This window comes from Anas platyrhynchos, chromosome 29 (genome assembly GCF_047663525.1).
Source record: "Anas platyrhynchos isolate ZD024472 breed Pekin duck chromosome 29, IASCAAS_PekinDuck_T2T, whole genome shotgun sequence".
Taxonomy (NCBI): Eukaryota; Metazoa; Chordata; class Aves; order Anseriformes; family Anatidae; genus Anas; species Anas platyrhynchos.
Genome location: NC_092615.1, coordinates 4,382,960 through 4,401,771, shown reverse-complemented (window position 1 = coordinate 4,401,771; position 18,812 = coordinate 4,382,960). Strand labels below are relative to the sequence as shown.

The 18,812-nt window shown below is 54.1% G+C and overlaps 1 protein-coding gene across 1 annotated transcript; it reads left to right on the top strand.

Moving 5' to 3' along the window:
- The first annotated feature begins 1,497 nt into the window (after positions 1 to 1,497).
- Positions 1,498 to 18,713, top strand: FZR1 (fizzy and cell division cycle 20 related 1). The gene is made up of 14 exons (XM_038169084.2): positions 1,498 to 1,640; positions 7,847 to 7,989; positions 9,227 to 9,352; positions 9,605 to 9,668; positions 10,084 to 10,211; positions 10,657 to 10,739; positions 11,160 to 11,343; positions 11,543 to 11,608; positions 12,070 to 12,172; positions 12,830 to 13,014; positions 13,899 to 14,132; positions 14,213 to 14,317; positions 15,154 to 15,246; positions 16,057 to 18,713. The coding sequence occupies exons 2-14, from the start codon at positions 7,921 to 7,923 to the stop codon at positions 16,096 to 16,098; spliced, it is 1,482 nt and encodes a 493-aa protein (XP_038025012.1). The 5' UTR covers positions 1,498 to 1,640; positions 7,847 to 7,920; the 3' UTR covers positions 16,099 to 18,713.
- Positions 18,714 to 18,812: the final 99 nt, after the last annotated feature.

Genomic DNA, 18,812 nt, shown 5'->3' with positions numbered 1-18,812 from the left:
TTTTTGCTTTTCTGGCTGTCACGCCGCGAGCTGTTGCACCACCCGTCATGATAAACCCGTGCTGTTTAATTTGCAGGAAAGCTCAAAAAGACACGCCGGGTTTTGGAGAAAACCCCACAACAGCAAAATAAAAAAATGCCCCGATAAGCAATGCAAGCATCTTGGCTGTGCCTCAGAGTGGTGCTGGATGCCCCCGTTCGTCAGATCCCACAGGGTGTTGGGGGTGTTATCTGTGAGGTTTATTCCCCCAACACGTTTGTGGGGTTATTTCACATCCCAAAGCCCCATTCTCCAGAGCCCACAGGGTGTTGGGGGCTTTATTTGTGGGGTCGTTCCCCCAACACGGGGTGTTCATGGGGTTATTTCACATCCCAGAGTCCAGTTCCCCAGAACCCACGGTGTGTTTGGGGTGCCCTTGGGGTTATTTCATGTCCCAAGATCCTGTTCCCACACACGGGGTGTTTGGGGTGCCTGTGGGGTTATTTCACATCCCAAGGTCCCATTCCTATACACGGGGTGTTTGGGGTGCCCATGGGGTAATTTCACGTCCCAAGATCCTGTTCCCACACACGGTGTGTTCAGGGTGCCTGTGGGGTTATTTCACATCCCAAGATCCTGTACCCACACACGGGGTGTTTGGGGTGCCCACAGGGTTATTTCACGTCCCAATGTCCATGCGGTGGCCGGGCAGCAGGGTGTCCCCCAGGAGAGGCTCTGGGCGCTGCGTTCCCTCCCCTGTTTTGTAAGGAAGGACTGGGGCCTCTTTTAGGTTTCCAGTTATTAGCTGCTTGTTGTTGCTGCTGTAAACACATCTTCAGAAGTGAGCTTCAAATAGATATTCGATTAATCACGGGAGGCCAAGCTGCGCTAATGACACAGCTAATAACGTGCATGACACGGCTAATAACATTAATAACACACGGCTCGCGTGCCTGTGGCAGCTCTGGGGCTGGGAGCCCACGGGGCTGGGGCACGGCAGGCGGGTGGCGGGCCGGGCGCTGGGCTGGGAGGGCACCTCGGGGCTGCGCCTGGGTACAGGGAGTGAGAAATGTCGGTGAGGGGCTGGTGTACAGCTGGGTGCAATGGTGTATGTGGATATTTTGGGGTATGGTTGGTGGATAATTGGGGCACACTTGGTTACAGTGGTGTGCCTGAAATATTTCTGTGTGGTGGAAGGGAAGGGGAAGGGGAAGGGGAAGGGGAAGGGGAAGGGGAAGGGGAAGGGGAAGGGGAAGGGGAAGGGGAAGGGGAAGGGGAGGGGAGGGGAGGGGAGGGGAGGGGAGGGAAGGGAAGGGAAGGGAAGGGAAGGGAAGGGAAGGGAAGGGAAGGGAAGGGAAGGGAAGGGAAGGGAAGGGAAGGGAAGGGAAGGGAAGGGAAGGGAAGGGGCCGGAACGAATGTGCGCGGCTCTGGTTCCCCGCCGAGCCCGGGCCGTGCGGAGCCTCCCCCGGCGGTTGCCATGGCAGCGCGCGGCGCCGCTTCCTGTGTAGATTCGAACGGGCGGGCGGGGCGCTCCCGAGGTGCCGCGCGCGGGGCGGCGGGGGGGGGGGCGGGGCTTCCTGCCGGGCCGCCGCCATATTGGGCAGCGCTGGGGCCGGCGCCGTGACGGGAGGAGGCGGAGCGGGGCCGGGCGGGCAGCGAGGTGGGCAGGGGCCGGGGGGGGGGCACGGGGCGGCGGGAGAGGGGCCGGGGGGGTGAAGGGGGCGGGGGAGCCCCCCCGGGGGTGCCGGGAGGGGGGCCCGGGGCAGGCCCCGGCCGGGAGCGGCCCCGCTGCTGGGGCCTGAGGCGGGCCCGGGGTGGGCCCGGGGTGTGTGGGGGAGCCCCGGGCCCCCCCCAGCAGCCGCGGGGTCCGCGCTGGGTTCGTGTTGCCGAGCTCCCGGCGGCTGTCGGGGCTCGGGGGCAGCCCGGTGCTGCTCGGGGCCTGCTGTCGGTACCGGGCAGGGCTGGGGGCTGAGGGCTCCGCACCGGGTGTGTGGCGGGGGGTGGGGGGGGCCCGGGGGTCGTGGTGGGGTCACCCGTCAACTGTCATGGGCTTTATCCGGGTGCTTTCACCTTTTGGGTGAATTTTGCTCGGTTTTGGCTCTCCTGGGGGCACGGTGCCGGTTCTGTGAGCTGCTGTGGTTAACGTTGGGAGCCTGGCACCGGGTGCCTGAGGCTCCTGACAGAGCGGTTCCCCAGCCAGCAGCAGCACCTCGCAGTGCAGCCTGCTTTCTGTATCGCTGTTGTTGTTATTTTAGGCAGAAGCAGAATTTTTGGGGATGTTTACTGAAAGTGCTGCGTCCTCTAAATCTCACAGCTGTTTGGGGAACTGGCCGGGGGCACTGCTGCCTCTTCAGTGGTTTCAGTGCTGTGCTGGGGCAGGGTCTGACTCGCCGGCCTTCAGTGCAGCTCTGCGGACGAGGCTGCTGGTGAATTTTTAATCCTGGCTTTTAAAGCGCTGCCTCCCGATAAGGCTGCCGGCAGGGCAGACCTTTTACCTCGAGCTGGTGCTCTCAGCAGCTGCCTGGGCTTTGTTGTGAGACTGGAGATAAGCGGGCAGATGTGCTCTGCCAGGTTTTGTTTCCGTTCTGAAATGAAACCAAATGTTAAAGCCGGCACCCTTGGTGTCTGTGGGATGCTGCCCTGCTCCAAAACCACCCGGGGGGCTGCAGGGCCTGGAGGAGGCGATGGCCGGCCTTTGTGCTTAAGGTGCTCTTGGTTTGCCTCTCCAAGTTTGCTGCACAGAGCAGGTGTGCAAAATACTTCAGAAAAAAAACCAAAGTGTTGGTAAAATGCTAAGAAGTGCGCACAGCAGCCTTCCTCTTGGGCTTCTGTTGAGTCTGAACGCTTGGCATGGGCACGCTCTGCCCTTAAGACCCCTTCCTGATCCCAAATCCCCGCGTGCTTCACCCAGTTTGTCCCTGCCCCCTCAGTGGCTTTCATTACTCACAATAAACAAGCAGCGGGGTGGGTGTCTTTGGGGTGCTCACCAACAGGAGCACCATCACGTGCTGGCCAAAAGCAGAACCTCCGTCCTGCTGGCTGGCAGCAGCCTGGTGACACGGGGACGGTGTCCTTGGGGCAGGGACCGGCTGCCTGCTGGTGGCTCCGCTCTCTGCTCCGGAGCAGCCCCAGCGTGGAGGTGATGTGGAAAACGTGTGTGTGTGTGTGTCTGTGTGTGTGTCCTGGCCGTGTGTCAGCTCCAGGGGTGCTGCCCCCTCCCTGCTCTGCCTTGCCCGTGGCTTTCCACACCGCCGGAGACTTTGTCTGGAGCAGGCGTGGTTGTTTGCTTCTGAAGCAGCACAGGGCAAAGGAGAAATAATCGCTACCTGCAGGCAACAAAAAGGCTTCTAATGGTGATGCTCTTCTGCGATCCCCTGCCACGCGTGTGATTGTCAGGGCTGCTCAGATGAACCCCGTGCTCCTCGCAGGCTCCTGGAATCTGCAGGGAGGTGTGTGTGGAATGAGAAGCACCATCCAGGAACAGGAGCAACCCCACAGCTGAGCTCGTGGGGCTGAGCTGGGAGGGAGCAGTGGGAAACGTTCCTGTGCTCCGGGCACCTTGTGACAGGCTCTGCTCCAGCAGGTTCCCTTCCAGCTGTGGAGAGGAGGAAAAAAACATCTGGCCTGAAAGTGATGGAGAGATCTGAGCATCGTTCATGTGGAAGAGGCACGGGAGCAGCATTCCCTCAGCCAGGGTCCCGTGCCTGGCTTCTGTGGGGGAAATCTCTGACCTGTAATGGTGCACAGAGAAGGGTTACTGTCTGGAGGGCTTTATTTTTAGTAAGGGCTCTCCCAAATGCGTTTTTGCCGTTTCCCTGACGGTGTTACAGTGCCGTGCTTCTGCTGGCACGTGGCCGTCCACGTCCTGGCCAGAGCTCTGGGCGCGAGCTGAGGATGAGGTGAGCAGGCTGCCTGTGGATTCGTGTCCCGAGTGGCTCCAGGGAGCGCGGGTACACGGCACTGTGCTGCTCAGGGGTCCTCTGTCACCCACTCTTGGGAATTGGGCTCCAAAGCTGCCTCAGGAGGGCTGTGGGGAGTCCTGGAGCTTGTCTGGGTGCAGGTGGAAGTGCAGCAAGTCACAGAATGTCAGGCGTCTGTCACCTTAGTGCGAGGAAGGGATGCTGTGTGGTGACACTGGTGTGGAAGGACGGCACAAGCAGCACCTGCTGCTCCCCTGTGAGGCTCGGTGTGTGCTGGCAGCAGCGCCTGGAGCTGGCCGGGAGGCTGCGTGCAGGTAGGAGATGGAAGCAGTGCTGTGGCCGCAGCTTTGGGGCGCTTCCTTTCCAATCCAGCTCGAGTTCAGTCCGTGCCTGCTGCCTGTCAGCTGCCAGTCGGCCCCTCTGGCCTCTGTGGCAGTGGGAGTCTGAAGGTGTTTGTCACCTCGGGGACAGGAGGTGGTGGCCTGCAGGGCGCTTTGCCTTGTACAGGCTGGGGGAAGGCAGAAGCAGGGTGGTTTCTGCAGGACCTCAGTGAGGAGCAGCCACCAGGATGCGCTCCGTGACTTGAGGCTCTCGCAGTAGCTCCGTTGGGGCTTTACCAGTGAGGAGACGTTGGTGAACCCTGCACAAGGCTCTGTTTTTTTGTGTCACTGCTGCTTTTAAATAGAAGCTCGTTATTTCAAAGTGTTTGTTTGGCACGGTGTGCACACAAAACGTGATGGTGCTGCTCCGGGTTGAGCGCGGAGGAGCTCTGCTTCAGCCTGCCACCAGCACCAGCTCTGGGGCTGTGAGGGCAGCTCCAGCACCCTGCCTGCCTTCCAGCAGGCCTGACCATCACCAAAAACCTCTGCCCTCAGCATGCCCAGAGCTCTGGGAGCTAAAAGAACCCCCAACAGCTCAAACACTCCTCCAGCCTGCGTGGCGGAGCTGCCCGGCGCAGCAGCGAGCGCCCTGTTTTGGGGCGTTTTGGGAGGTTTCACCCACCCAGCTGAGCGTGTGGCACGGCGGAGGTGCCCGTCTCCCCGTGCCAGACGAGTCCCACGTTCGTTGGCAGCTGAGGCCGGCGCCAAGTCCCAGCTCTGCGAGTGTTGCCTGGTGATGGGCTGGGAGAAATCTCGGGAAGAGCGAGCGCTGGCTGCGGGGAAGCAGGACATCTGGCTTTGATTTCCAGCCCCGCTGTTCGTGACTTAGAGGCCGATGCGCTCGCTTACTGCATCCCCTTGGTAAATTCTGGGGGCTTCCCGAGAGCTTTTAAATATTCATCACTGGAATAACGAAATATTTTTCCCTTCACGCTGGTGCCATTAAATGCTGGCCCAGAGAGGAGGCAGCATCGCCGGGCCTGGGCAGGCTCTCGGTAACTAAATCTGCCTGCGGGAGGCTCTTCAATTTCCCTTAAAGCCGTGAGAAAGGCTGTGCCTGAGAACTGGGGGATGTGCCTGCAGGCTTATTTCTGTCAGAAATACAAAATCCTGAGGAACCAGGTGCTCTGTACTCAGGTTGGGATCCTGCTTTGTTACCAGTTCAAGCCTGGAGAAGGCAGGTGGGGGCTATTTTCAAGAAGGATTTGGGTTTCCTGACCAAGTTTTAGTATTTTCTCCAGGCTCCTTCCACCTTACCCATGAGCTGGTTGGTTGTGTCCCGGTTAACGTCGCTCAGAACAATGCTGCTGGGTGAAGCCGTGGTGCTGAACAAGTGCGCCCTGTTCTTGGTGTTGACCCAGCCTGCGTGTTTTTTCCCTCGCTACGGGTCTGTTTTTAATGAGCCGGCACGCAGAGCGCCAGGGCTGGCAGCGAGCGGAGCGCAGGCGTTTCTGCAGAGCTGTTCCTCCGTGTGGACACGGCCTGTGCCTGCTGGGGCCTTTCAGCGGGGTGCTGAGGTCGAGGTGACCGACGTGGGCTTGAAATCCAAAATTTATCCAAATCCCAGATTTAGAGAGGGTGAAGGGGAGGAGATGCAGTCTGGCAGTTCACGTGCAGCGTGCATTACGTGGGCTTTGTCACCGCACCCCAAGGGTGGCGTGGGGCCACTCGGTGCCGCTGTGCCCTGCCTGTGCTCGTTCTGCACGTGCTGTGTTTCTGACTAGGAGCCGTGCTCTAAATTTGTCCAGTCTGGAACCCCAGTGGAAAGCTCCAAAAGTGAACGTGTTGGCTGTGCAGAGTTAAAAACGTCATGTTCCTGCAGGCCTGCATCTCTCACGAGCGCTGCGTGGAGCCCTTCTGGGAAGATGCTTCAGATGTGCGGTGTCCCCATCTGATCACGCACCCCGTGTGGGCTCTGCGAGCTGGTTTTTCTTACTCATGGTGTAAAAAATACATCTTGTGGGAACGCTGGGTTTGAGAGGTCCTGCTGGCCTCGAAGAAAGGTTTGGGAGATTGAGTAGGAAAGGTGGCAGTAAGGAAAGTAAAAAAACAGGAGGAAGTGTTTGACGTGGGATGTGCTGAGACTTCTTTTTGATATTATTAACAAAGGGTTTAATAATAAAACTTGAGGTGCTCACTCACAGTAACGCCATCTCTGCCTCTCCGCTGTGTTTGGTGGGAGCTGCTGACTGCTAAATCTGGTGGCGTTCTCCTGCCTTTCCTCTGAGGGAACATATGTGAGAAATGTGTTACGTTAAAAAAGGAGAGAGCCCGGGGGAGGAGGTGGCAGAGGTAAGCAGGTGTACTCGGAAGCAGCTTGGCAGCCGCTATTTCGGGGCTGCTCCTGTGGCAGTGCTGCCGTGCTTCATGGCCAGGAACACGGCGGCGTTCGGGTGGCTGTGAGGAGTCCAAGTTCCAGCACTACCAAAGCTCCTGGGTGCCCGGGCAGTGGCTGTGCTGGCTGGGAGGCCGCTAGTCCAGAGTCCGGGCACTGTCCTCGTGCTTCCCCGTCGGTTTGCAGCACGCTGCCACTCCTGGCCACGTCTCACCGGGCTGCTGCTGTCCTCACCTGGCGGGCACCCGCGGTGCTCGGCGAGCGTCTGCTCCTGGGGGCAGGGAGCAGGGCCCAGCTCTGCCCAGCCCTCCTGCTCCCAAATCCGTGTCTTGAGGCAGCACCATTTGTGGAACTGGGCCTCCAGCCAGCCACAGGGAATGTTTATACAGCAGCAGTCACTGAAAATCCCTTCACCTTCTGCAGAGCTTCCAGGTGCCTCCGCGTTGCAGGGCTCTGCGTGGCATGCGTTGGTTCCACCTTTCCCTCTGGAGGTGTTTATCTTGGGCTGGGAGAGGAGCCTGGCACGGCTGCTGGGGAGGCTGGGCGCAGGCAGGGCTGCAGCTCCGCACCCTCCTGGAAATGGTCGTTATCCTTTATTGATGCGTGCTGTAACTTAGCCAATCCTGGGAAATGAAGCAGCCCTCTCATAAAACGGGCACTCGAGTGACACGTGGGTTGCAGCACAGCCTCACCGTGCAGCTGGGCTGGCCTTATGCTAGCACAGGGGCAGATTTGGGGCAGCACGGGTGTCAGAGACCGAACGCTTCCTCAGGGGGCTCCCCAGTCCAGAGCTGCCCGTGTTCCTGCAGCTCAGGGCACTAAAAATCTGCCATGTGTATGCTGTGGGTGAAATACCCACGCTGGCACAGAGGTGTGTGCCTCTGGGCTGTGGGCATCCCATCCCCGCGTACCTGGGGCTCGCAGAGCTGTGCTGCAGGTGGTGAGCCTGAGGTCGCAGCCTGCTCTCAGGCTGTTGCATGCTTCGCTCCTATCAGCTGTGAAATGCTGACTGCCTGCTCGTGTGAATTAGCACCCAAGGGCAGCAGTACGGGAAAACACTTCCATCAGCAACCTTGCGCTGGGCGTTATCACACCAGGTTGATAACGCTGCCGTGGAGGGGGAAAGTGGTCTCTGGTTTGAAGAAGAGTCTCGAGGGATGCTGGAGGCTGCTTCTACGTGAAGAGGTGTAATATTTTGGTTGTGTTCTCCCCCCCCCATCTGTTGCAGCAGACTAATTACTGATTGGGCTTCATGAACATAAATTCCTGAGGCTGCTGAACTCCCCAACCCCCATCCGTTCCACCATGGACCAGGATTATGAGAGACGTCTCCTACGCCAAATCAACATCCAGAATGAAAACACGATGCCTTGTGTAAGTAGGGATGGTCTGCACCAAGGGATCTGAGCCTGACAGTGAAGTGCTCGTCTGTGTTGCCTGTGACTGTTTTCAGCTGAGCTTTGAAAGATGTGGGGACCTGTGTCCTTTGGGGGGCTGTGGCCAGATGAGAGCTCCTGAGCTGTTCTAGGAGTAACCAAATAACCCCGCTCTCACAGTGCTTCCATGTAGATAAGCTCAGTTCAGGTTGCAAAAGTGAGTTAAGGTATGTTTATGTAGTGCAGTGATGCCTTTTACTAAATAATCTCAGGAATCCCATGCAGGGTGTGAAAAGGTTGAGGACTAACAAACAAAAGAGCACTAGGACTGGAGGCTGAAGAGCTAGAGAAGAAGTTCAAGAGCAGGGGAGGTGGTAGTGCATTTCTGTCCCTGAGAAAGCTGTGGAGCAAATCCTTCTGGAAACCGTTTCCAGACATGAGGGACCCAAATGTGTTTGGAAGCAGTCAGCACAAACTTACCGAGGGCAAATCATGCCTGACCAACCTGCAAGCCTTCTGTGAAGGCACGATTTACCGTGATGGATGGGAGGAGGGGGAGCACACGCCGTCTGCGCTGACTTCAGCGAGGCTTTTGACGCAGTCTCCTGTAATACTCCCCGAGCAGAATTGAAGGTGGGTGGTCTGCAGGAGGGGAGGTGATCGAGCTGGGCTCAGAATTATTGTCAGGAGTCCACCTGGCTAGTGACCAACCTGTGGGCTGAGTGCTGCTGAGCACCTTCACTGGGGAGCAGAGGGAGGCGCTGCGTGATCCCCGAGTTCCTGGGTGATGCAGTAGTGGGAGAGTTGTTAAAATACCTGGGACAGAGGAATTTCCTGTGTTCAGAGGGAGCTTGATGGGCTGGAGAAACTAGCCATCCTCTGAGCTGGGGTCCTCTCCACTACACATTGCTGTATGAACAAGAATGTGATCACGCTTGAGGAATGTGCAGCACACCCAGCCAGCTTTCTGCCCCGCGCTCACCTTCCCTGCGTTTGCCTTGACAGCATCAGCTTGAAAAGGGGCAGTGAGAAAGCCGCTGCTTAATTGCTTCTCTTGACAGATGTTCCTGTGACAGCTGGAGTGGGTGTGTGTACTCGTTCTGTTAAGGGGATAAACCGGTGTTTTTGCTCTTCTATTTTGGCATATTTAGCTTTGACAAGCCCCCTTTGATGTTTGTCAGACCCCCTGCTGGGATCAACACTTGTTCTTGCATGTGTCTAAATCTTTAATCCAGGTAGCAGAGATGAGAAGAACCCTGACGCCTTCCAATTCTCCGATGTCTTCTCCGAGTAAGCACGGAGACAGATTCATTCCCTCAAGAGCTGGGGCCAACTGGAGCATCAACTTCCACAGAATAAATGTGAGTTTTGCTCCCTTCTCCTGCAGCTCAAAGCCTTTGAAGTGAGGAAATGGCCCGTTTCATTTTGGCTGGCAGAATTGCTGTGCTTATCTTCTGAGCCATGGTCTGCTGCTGCCCTTAAAGAGTTCCTTTGAATGTGTACCTCCTGGCCCACAGGTGCAGCCTGTTTGCAGACTTCTTTGTTTGCTGTTTTACATACCCTGTGATGGTTCTGTATGGTGATGGTGTTTGTTTTTTTTTTTCCCCTTTCAGGAAAATGAAAAATCACCAAGTCAAAACAGAAAAGCAAAGGATGCTACATCAGACAATGGCAAAGGTGAGACCATCTTTCTGCTGCTTGTAGCCTTGGCTACGGCTTTTATTCCAAATTGATGCCAAGTTTGGAATTAAGTGAACACTGGCACTTTTGTGCTTATCTTAAGCAAAAAGCCTCGCTGGTGTTCTGTGCATGTGTCGCAAGAGTGAACACCTGGTCACCTCAATGGGCTGCTGATGAGCATCTGGGAAGCAAGGGCCTGTTCGTGTCTCTTGATTTATTGAGTCATGGAAGTAATTTCCTGATGGAGTGGAAGGAGGGGAAGCTTGCTGCTAATCTAAATTCTGAGCTGGAGTCCCAGGCTTATGAGGAGGCCCTGTTTGTGTAGAAGTCAGGCGGCTGTGGCCCAGTTGGTCCCTGCAGAGGTGCTTGTGGCTTCAGAATTCCCTGCCTAAGCACTCGTTTGGGTTCACAGATGGCCTTGCTTACTCCGCCCTGCTGAAGAATGAACTCTTAGGAGCAGGGATCGAGAAAGTGCAGGACCCACAGACAGAAGACAGGAGGTTGCAGCCATCCACTCCAGAGAAGAAGTCCCTCTTCACTGTAAGTTGGTTTGCATTTAAAACAAAGGGAGTTTGTGTGTCTCGTGTCGTGAGAGCAAAGCACGTGGTTCTGTCGAGTTGCTCATGCAAGAGAGTAGTGTTAAGACCTTACTGATATAAGTTGAGGAGAAAACTTGGTGGCCTATAAAGAGAACGTAAGTATCTGCAGCAGGCTATGTGCTTCCTATTTCTGTATTGGCAAGGAAGCTGGGTGGGAACAAAGCTTTTTTGGACACTCTTAAGACTGGGTAAATGACCAAATCAAGGTTTTGGTCATCAGTGGAAGTTTTTGTATGGTCCTGGAACACCTGGAAAAAATAGGAACTGAAAAGGCTGGAAAACTGACAGTGGATGTTGGAGCTAGCTGGGCACTGGTGCCTGTGTGAGTGATCTACATCAGTCTTGGGCATGGTGGTGTTCTTACTGGGTGTGTTTTCTTCCTGCAGTATTCACTCAGCACAAAACGTTCCAGTCCAGATGATGGTAACGAGGTCTCGCCATATTCCTTGTCTCCTGTCAGCAACAAAAGGTAATACTGATTCTCCACAGACTTCTACCGTAGGGGAGTGTTGAAACAGGTTTCAGTGAGGTGTTTCAGTGGTGTTCTCCAGGGTGTCTCTTTAAGGCAACCAAAATAGCCACATGAATTGGTTTGGGAAGTCCGAGAAGGTAATAAGTAGGTTCCCTAAGGATTCCTAAGTACACCCAAACTGCTTAATACTGAATGTGTCCTGACCAGCCCTCAGCAGTCAGCTTGTCGTTTTGCTCCCCAGCTCCTTTATAGCACCAGAGACTAATTCCCTCTAACGTGCTGGAAAGCATTTTGCTGCCTCTTTGTGTATCTCTATAGTAATGCAGGTATGCTCTAAAGGCTGGCTGCATCTGTCTGTGCCATCTGCTGTGCTGTGTGATACTCTGTAGTTGTTTCTGTGTCTCTTGTTGTAAACAGTCAGAAGCTGCTACGATCACCCCGAAAACCAACTCGGAAAATCTCAAAGATTCCTTTCAAAGTGCTGGATGCCCCAGAACTGCAGGATGACTTCTACCTGAACCTGGTGGACTGGTCCTCTCTCAACGTCCTCAGCGTTGGCCTTGGCACATGTGTTTACCTGTGGAGTGCTTGTACGAGCCAGGTAAATGGTGACCAGTGTCTGGAGAGTGATGTACCTGCTGCTGTGGCTGTTTTCCAGCTGCAGCACCTTTCAGAGCTATGGAACGTGCTGTGGGAGGGATTCAATGCTTGTAATGCTCTGTCCCAAACCAGGAGTTAGCTCTGGAGGTAGCTAATGCAGCATGACAATAACAAGTATCTTTCATTGTCTTATTCCCAAGGTAACCCGACTGTGCGATCTGTCTGTGGAAGGAGATTCTGTAACGTCTGTGGGCTGGTCAGAACGGGTCAGTATAACACTGACAGTGACAAGTGAAATGCAGTTCAAATGCTATCACTGTAGCTTTATTGCCCTTCATTGCAAGCTCTAAAATCATGGATTAGTTTTCTGTATTCTCCCAAACTCCCTCCTGAATGCTGTTCATCAAATGTGTTTTTCCTCTCTGCTAAATGAGAGGGGATAGAGAGTAACCTCTTGTATCTTGACACTCTGGAGACACTCGCTAAGAGGTATGGGAGGGGAAAAAAAAGTTTTATTGTCAAGAGCTGGAGAAGTGACCTGGTTCTAAGTATGTTTCAGCCAGGCGGCTTGGCTCCTTTCTTCAGTAGGGAAAAGATGCAAGATGGATGACCTCTGGATGCTTTCCATCTTGTGGGATTTATCCGGAGTCTTTTCAGCATCTAGCTTTTTGTTTTATTTCTCTCTGTACTTACTGGCTTTACTGATCATGGTTTTCTGTTTGTCTAGGGGAACTTGGTAGCCGTTGGCACGCACAAGGGCTTTGTACAGATCTGGGATGCAGCTGCAGGAAAAAAGCTCTCCATGCTAGAGGGGCACACGGCCAGAGTTGGTAAGGAGGTGGAGTTTTCGCATGTTTTGTTTCTTGCTTTTTTTTTTTTTTACTTTTTTCCTTGAACTCAAACAGTACCAGAATTGATATTTATGCCCTGCTGTGTCCTGAGCTGCCTTTAAAGCATTGCCACCGAGTAATTGTGGTGTTCTGATCTTGGGTGTGGTGGTGTGTGAGTGACTACTGCAGCAGGTGTTTCCTCCATGTCTGCTGAGGCATTTTAGGTTTGGTTACAACACTTTCTCACTGCCACTGGCTTCCGGTTTCAGCCCTGCAGGCAGCTTTACACTGAGATTTCCAGTTCCCTTATGCTTCAGGGACTGCTCTTCTGTTTTTTTTTTTTTCTTGGTAGATTTTTGGTCAGAGCTGTTGTGAATCTGAATTCTGAGGTGAGATCTGGGGAGTCAAGATAGCTTTTGAGTTCTCTTTCTGTGCTTCACTGCTGAGTGAAATGGGGTTAGTGATAGATTTGCCTGCAGCAAGCTTACTGAAGATATCTTCGTATGCCATTTTAAGACTCTAGGCAGGGTATATAAAAGAGCATTGATTTTTTTTTTTTTAAACCTCCTGCAGTTCTGGTGGCTGTGTGCTGCCTGTATGCTCCTGCAAGGCTCCCAAAACGTGCCCTTAGGCTGTTGCTCTCTGCCCGTGTTACAGGTGCCTTGGCGTGGAACGCGGACCAGCTGTCTTCTGGGAGCCGAGACAGAATGATCCTTCAGAGGGACATCCGCACCCCGCCCCTGCAGTCAGAGCGGCGGCTCCAGGGCCACAGGCAGGAGGTCTGTGGGCTCAAATGGTCTACGGACCACCAGCTCCTGGCCTCTGGGGGAAATGATAACAAGGTACAGTACTTACAGCTGGTCCCATGAGGCTCGGCATCTCTAGATCTTCACAGGGAATGTCAGGTCCCCTTTCTCCGAGGATATTTATCTGCTCTGTGAAGGGGCTTTTGTTTCAGTTGTTGGACTGTGCCCAACGATAAATCATGCTAAGCTTCTACTCAGTCTCCTCTCTGTAATAAAATTAAAGAGGCAAATTTGATTTTGCTTCTCTATTTGGCTAATTAAATCTATAGCTTGACTCAGGGTTTTGAGTTCAATAAAGCTACTGCGAAGCTGTACTTCCTGGCTTGGTTTAGGTAGCGTGTAGTCTCAAGTTTGTTGCAATAATGTTTATGTATGTGGAAGGAAACCGAGTTTAGAAGCTATATAAGTTTTAATACCTATAGCACAGACTTGTAGTTCACTGAACACCATATGGAAGAAGCATCTGTTCTGAAGAAAGTGTTCAGAGCCCTTTGGAGCGGGTTGCTAGGTAGTGAATTTGCCCAGTGTATGTGTGACAGCACGGTTGAACAAAGTTCTTCCTCAGAATATCTTGTAATGAGCTTGCACGTGCTTCCTGACGTGTGCTGGGCAAGTACAGCCACAAAGACAAAAGGGGGCTTTGAGCTGGCATTCGGTGACACCGTGCTGCTGGCTTTACAAGCTTAACTGAAGGACTTCCTTGTGACCCAGTGGTGAAGTGGCTCCTCAGCTGAGCGTGGTGGCAGGGTGGGACAGGCTGCAGGGCTGAAATAGCTGAGCCACATGTGCTTGGGCAGAGCTGTGGGAAATCATCGCGTTGCCCAACCACCCTCGTCAATCCCAGTGCGACATCGTGGTTTGTGGGTGTTGCGGACACGTGACTGCAGTGCAAGTTCGATCACGTCTTTCCTCTCTGCCAGCTCCTTGTCTGGAATCACTCCAGCCTGAGTCCTGTCCAACAATACACAGAGCATCTCGCAGCAGTAAAAGCCATCGCCTGGTCTCCGCACCAGCACGGCCTCCTCGCCTCTGGCGGCGGGACAGCCGACCGCTGCATCCGCTTCTGGAACACGCTGACGGGGCAGCCCCTGCAGTGCATTGACACCGGGTCACAGGTGTGCAACCTGGCCTGGTCAAAGCACGCCAACGAGCTAGTAAGTTCCCCCCCCGTGCAGTGCTGCTGCTGAGCTCTCCTGCCTTCGGGAGCGTAACTCATTTCCCTCTCCATTTTCAGGTGAGTACCCATGGATACTCGCAGAACCAGATCCTCGTCTGGAAATACCCCTCATTAACTCAAGTAGCAAAGCTGACAGGGCACTCGTACAGAGTCTTATATCTGGTAAGCACCCGCCTTGTCTCCGAAACCTTCTGCCTACTTAACTGTCTGCGCGTGTGCTGGGATGAGACCTGAAGCTGCAGCGCCAGTGGCGCTGTGAGCAGCCTCTCCTCTTGGTGGAGATGTGAATGCTGCCCTGCGAGCAAAGAAAAAAGCTCTGTATCTGGTTTCCTTGCCTGCAAGGGATACTTTGATTTGCTGCTATGGAAATGTGAGGCTTTATTAATGAATAGCAAAGCTTGCCAAAACCCTTCTGAGGAAGCACGAGAATGTCTTCTTGTTCCCTGAAGACTTCGTCACTGTTTAGTTGGTAACTGCAAGCAGGGGAAGAATTTGGTGCCTTCAGTCCTCCTAATTCTGTATTAAAACGTCTGATGCGCCTAATCCCTTTGATTTCTTACCTGCTTCATTAATGTTACATAGGGCTTTCAGTGGATTCTTAACTTGATAAATAGGCTGATAGTGTTTTGTGGGGTAGGTTCCAACTGCAGTGACTAATGACTGGCATTTGCCAGCTCTATCACACTTCCTGCCTTAGCACACATTTATAATCCGGGGAGGAATAGCCTCAATTACAACTGGCATGGATTTCTTAACACAGGAATCGTTTTTACGATAATTCCACCCATGTGTTCTCTGGCTGCGTAAGTAAGATGCAAGTGCTCGAGTTGGCACCTAGTGAGGCTGAGTGAGGCACATGAAAGCAGAGGTGGTAGTTTGGTGTCTCACCGCCAGCCAAGTAGGAAGGGGAGTAGAATACCTCAGATGCATTCCAATGAGGACTTGTTTTCAACCTCAAAAATGTAACAGATCCTAAAGGCTGCTCTCTCCTGCCTCAGGCAATGTCCCCTGATGGGGAGGCCATAGTTACCGGAGCTGGAGATGAAACCTTGCGGTTCTGGAACGTCTTCAGTAAAACTCGCTCGACAAAGGTAAGGATGAGCTGAGCAGCTGGCTGCAGCCGTGTCCTGCAGCGGGCTCAGCCTTCGGCGGGGGATTCAGTCAGTTCCCTCTGTTCTTTGGCCTTGCCTCTGGCTTCGTTACCTTATCCTGTAGGCTGAGGGGAGGATGCAGTGAAGGGTTAAACCTGACTGCAGTAGAAAAGGGTTTGCAGTCACATGCAATAAAAGGTTGCCTCTGCACACCCAAGGCAGTGTGACAGGACGTCATGCTGGCTGTTAGGGAGCTGCTGAACGCAGCAGCATTGCAGGGAGCTCACCTCCAGCCCCTATTCCGTGCTCGTGTGCTATCAACTGGCCGTGCCCTCGGACTTGATTACCCTCTAGCTGCTTGCGTAAGAGCTTCAAGTGGTGGCTGGGGTGGAAATGGGATCGTGGTGCTGCCACTAACAACGTGCCATCGCCCAGAGCAGGCTGTGCCAGATGCTTTGGGAGCTTTTCTGAGTGTCTCGCGGAGGCAGTGGAGAATGGCAGTGAGAGCTCAGGGAATGAGCTGTGGGGAGCGGGCGTTGCAGGCAGCTGGGTGCACCCTGGCTCTAGGGTGCAGCTTCCCACAGAGCGGTGGGAATGGCATGCTTGCCTGCCACACGCCTCCTTATCAACTGGAAAAAAAACACATGGGAATATTTATGGCATTGGACTTTGAATGTTTAGCCCAGATCAGTGCCCTGAGCTGGAGAGACCTCACCAGTGTTTTTTAATTAAAAAAATAAAAGTCACGTGGAATAACACTGCAGCAAAGCTTTTAAGTGCTGAAGTACCTGCTTTGCCTTTTCTTTGCAGGAGTCTGTATCCGTTCTCAACCTCTTCACCAGGATACGGTAAACCCCACGTACTGCAATCCAAGAGACTACAGCCTGCCGTACCAGGATCAAACCACTACCTTGGTGTGCATGGAACCCCAAACGATCAGCCAGAAGGGGAGGGAGTGCCAGTGGGACTGGAGGATGGACCCAACAGATGCTAATTAAATATGTGCTTGTGAACCACGCCGGGCAGTATTTGGGATGGGGTTGGGGAGGGGAGGGAACTGCCAAAGGTTTATGGATTCGTCCTTCGGAAAGGGGAACGTGTACGAGAGCAATGCTGAACCAGCACCCTCCAACCCTCACTCTGTACTGGAGAAAATCTGTTTACATGGACCACCAAGACCGGACCAAGGCCATCCCAACTGCTGTGTTGTCTGCTCTTAGGAGAGACGAGAGCATCCTCGCCTCTGTGGGAAGGGGCTTCACGTGCTGCTGCGGGTCCCTCTAACCTAGGATGGACATTTTGGAGGTAGGAGCCAGCCAGGCTTGTTCAATGCAACTGGGGCGTGGGGACCAGGCTCTAGGCAGGGCGTTAGCCTCTCTGATATCTAAGGGCATTGTTTAGAGCCTGGGATCCCCATTACATGAAAAAAAAAAATGGAGAACTGCTTATTTTTTTCCAGATAAAGCAGGTACTGCGGTACTTGCTGTTCTTGCAAGACAGCTTGATTTTTGGCATGCTTACCAGCTGCCTTCAAACATGCATCTTGGGGCTCGGAACTTTAGAGGAGACTTTAAAGAGGCTCCACCTTGGAGGGAATGCGTTCAAAGAAATTTAAAATTGCTATTGCATGTTTTATGCTGATTCTTTTAGTTAACACCGAGGGAAAACAATGGCTTTAAAAACAAAACAAAGAAACAACAAACATGCATGTGGAGCTTCCCACAGTGCCCTTTGTGGCGGCTGGTTGCTCTGGAGTCTTCTTGAGGACAAAAGCAGTTGAGATGTGCTTGAGAAACAAAACAACTCCTGTGGATCTTTTTCAGAGAGAGCATGGCCTCTTCTGGCTGGAAGGGGGGAAACACCGCGTCTGGGCAAGTGGGGTTTCTTTTTCTAAGGCAAGGAAGAAGCGTTGCTTTTTTTTTTTTTTATCTCCAAGTCAATGCCAGGGACCTGTTTTTTTGTTGTGTTTTTTTTTTTTTTAAGTTGTATGGGAAGAGTGCCTGCTTGTGTGTTTGGAGCCTGTGTGATGAGTGCCGTGGGATGTGATGCAAAGCACTTGTGTGTATGTGTTGCTTTTAATTTAAGGAGAAGCTGTTACGCTTGCAGCAGCCTGTTCCTGTCTTACCTTGTACATGTGCCAATGCTTCCTGCTGTGCACCTGGCTCCTGCCTGCCTCGTGCCCTCTCTCGTGCCCTGGGATGTGCGTGCTGTTTCCTGTTCTCACTTGGGTTTTCCCGGCTGTGTATATAGACCTTGCCCTGTTCTCTGTAGTGTATAGGCAGTACTTTCGTTTTCCCTGAATCCAGACTCTAGGGGTAGCGGTAGGGGAACGCCTGCCCCTCCCCAGTGCCACCAGTACCCTTGGGGTGAGCGGATGAGGCAGAGGGAGGCTGGTACAGCAGGGAGGTGCAGCTCTGCTCACTGCAGCCTTCACCACGTGTGCCAGTGCCCGGATCAGGCTCCCCCACGCCTCGTGCTACCTCCACATGTCACAGGTACCCAGGGGCTCGGCTCCCACCGGCACCGACCCTCCAAAGCCACCATCGCATCCGACTGCCTCACCTGCCCCCCAAAATGTAATTTCTGTGTAATTTCTCAGCACGACTACATGGTGGTTCTCGCAGCAGGAGCGTGGGGCTTGGTTTTCAAACCTGTCTGCTGGCCTCCTGCTGCCTTTCCTGCTGCTTGTTGTACGTTCACTGGCACTGTTCAATGTCACGGTGTGGAGGGCCCACTGCAGATCACCGAGGAGCTGTTACTGAAGTCAGGTCACTAATAAGCTGGCAAGTGGCTCGAGGCCACCTGCAGCAGGATGTGGATGTCACGGGTGTCTGTGGGTTGTCACCTGGGGGGCAGCTGCACCTGGGGACGGGGCTGTTGGGGCTGTGTTCTGCTCCAGGAGGCAATCAGCGATGGGGTGGGGACATCAGAGAGGTGTCAGAGCTGGGAGGGCTCACTGGTTTGTGCCTGGGGGTGGCACTGGGTGAGTGTGGGGCTTTCTGGGGGCTCCCACACTGCTGCTGGTGGTCGCTGTGTGGTGTCAGTGTCCCCCCCCGGGGAGGGGGCAGCGTGCTCAGCACACACAGCCCTTGGGCCACCGCTGCTGCTCGTTGCTGCCTGTGCTCCTGCCTCCCGCTGTGCCCCTCTGCTCCCAACCTGCGCCTCTTGCTCTGCCTGGTGTGCGTGAGGGGTGCTGGTGGCTTTGTGCGTGACACCGGCGGCTGGCTGGGGCGTGCTGAGGGTGTCCCGTGGGCAAAAGAGCAGAGCCTGCGTGCTTGTGCTGTGTGTGTGGGGGATCTGCAAGTGCTGAGCTGCGCGGGCGGGCTGAGCCGAGGGGTCCTCCCCAAGTCTGCGACCTTGTGGCGTTGTTGTGTATAAAGCATCACATGGTGGAAAAAAAAAATATAGAGCGTTGTAACTTTTCCATGTAAAGCGTTCGAACTGGCATTAAACACATCGTGAATTTACGTCTCTGTGCCTCCGGCTGGTTTTTCACAGGGGTTTTTCACAGGTCTCTGCTCCGTGGCTGCTGCCCAGCTCCTGCCACCCCTGTTTGCTCTCCTGGG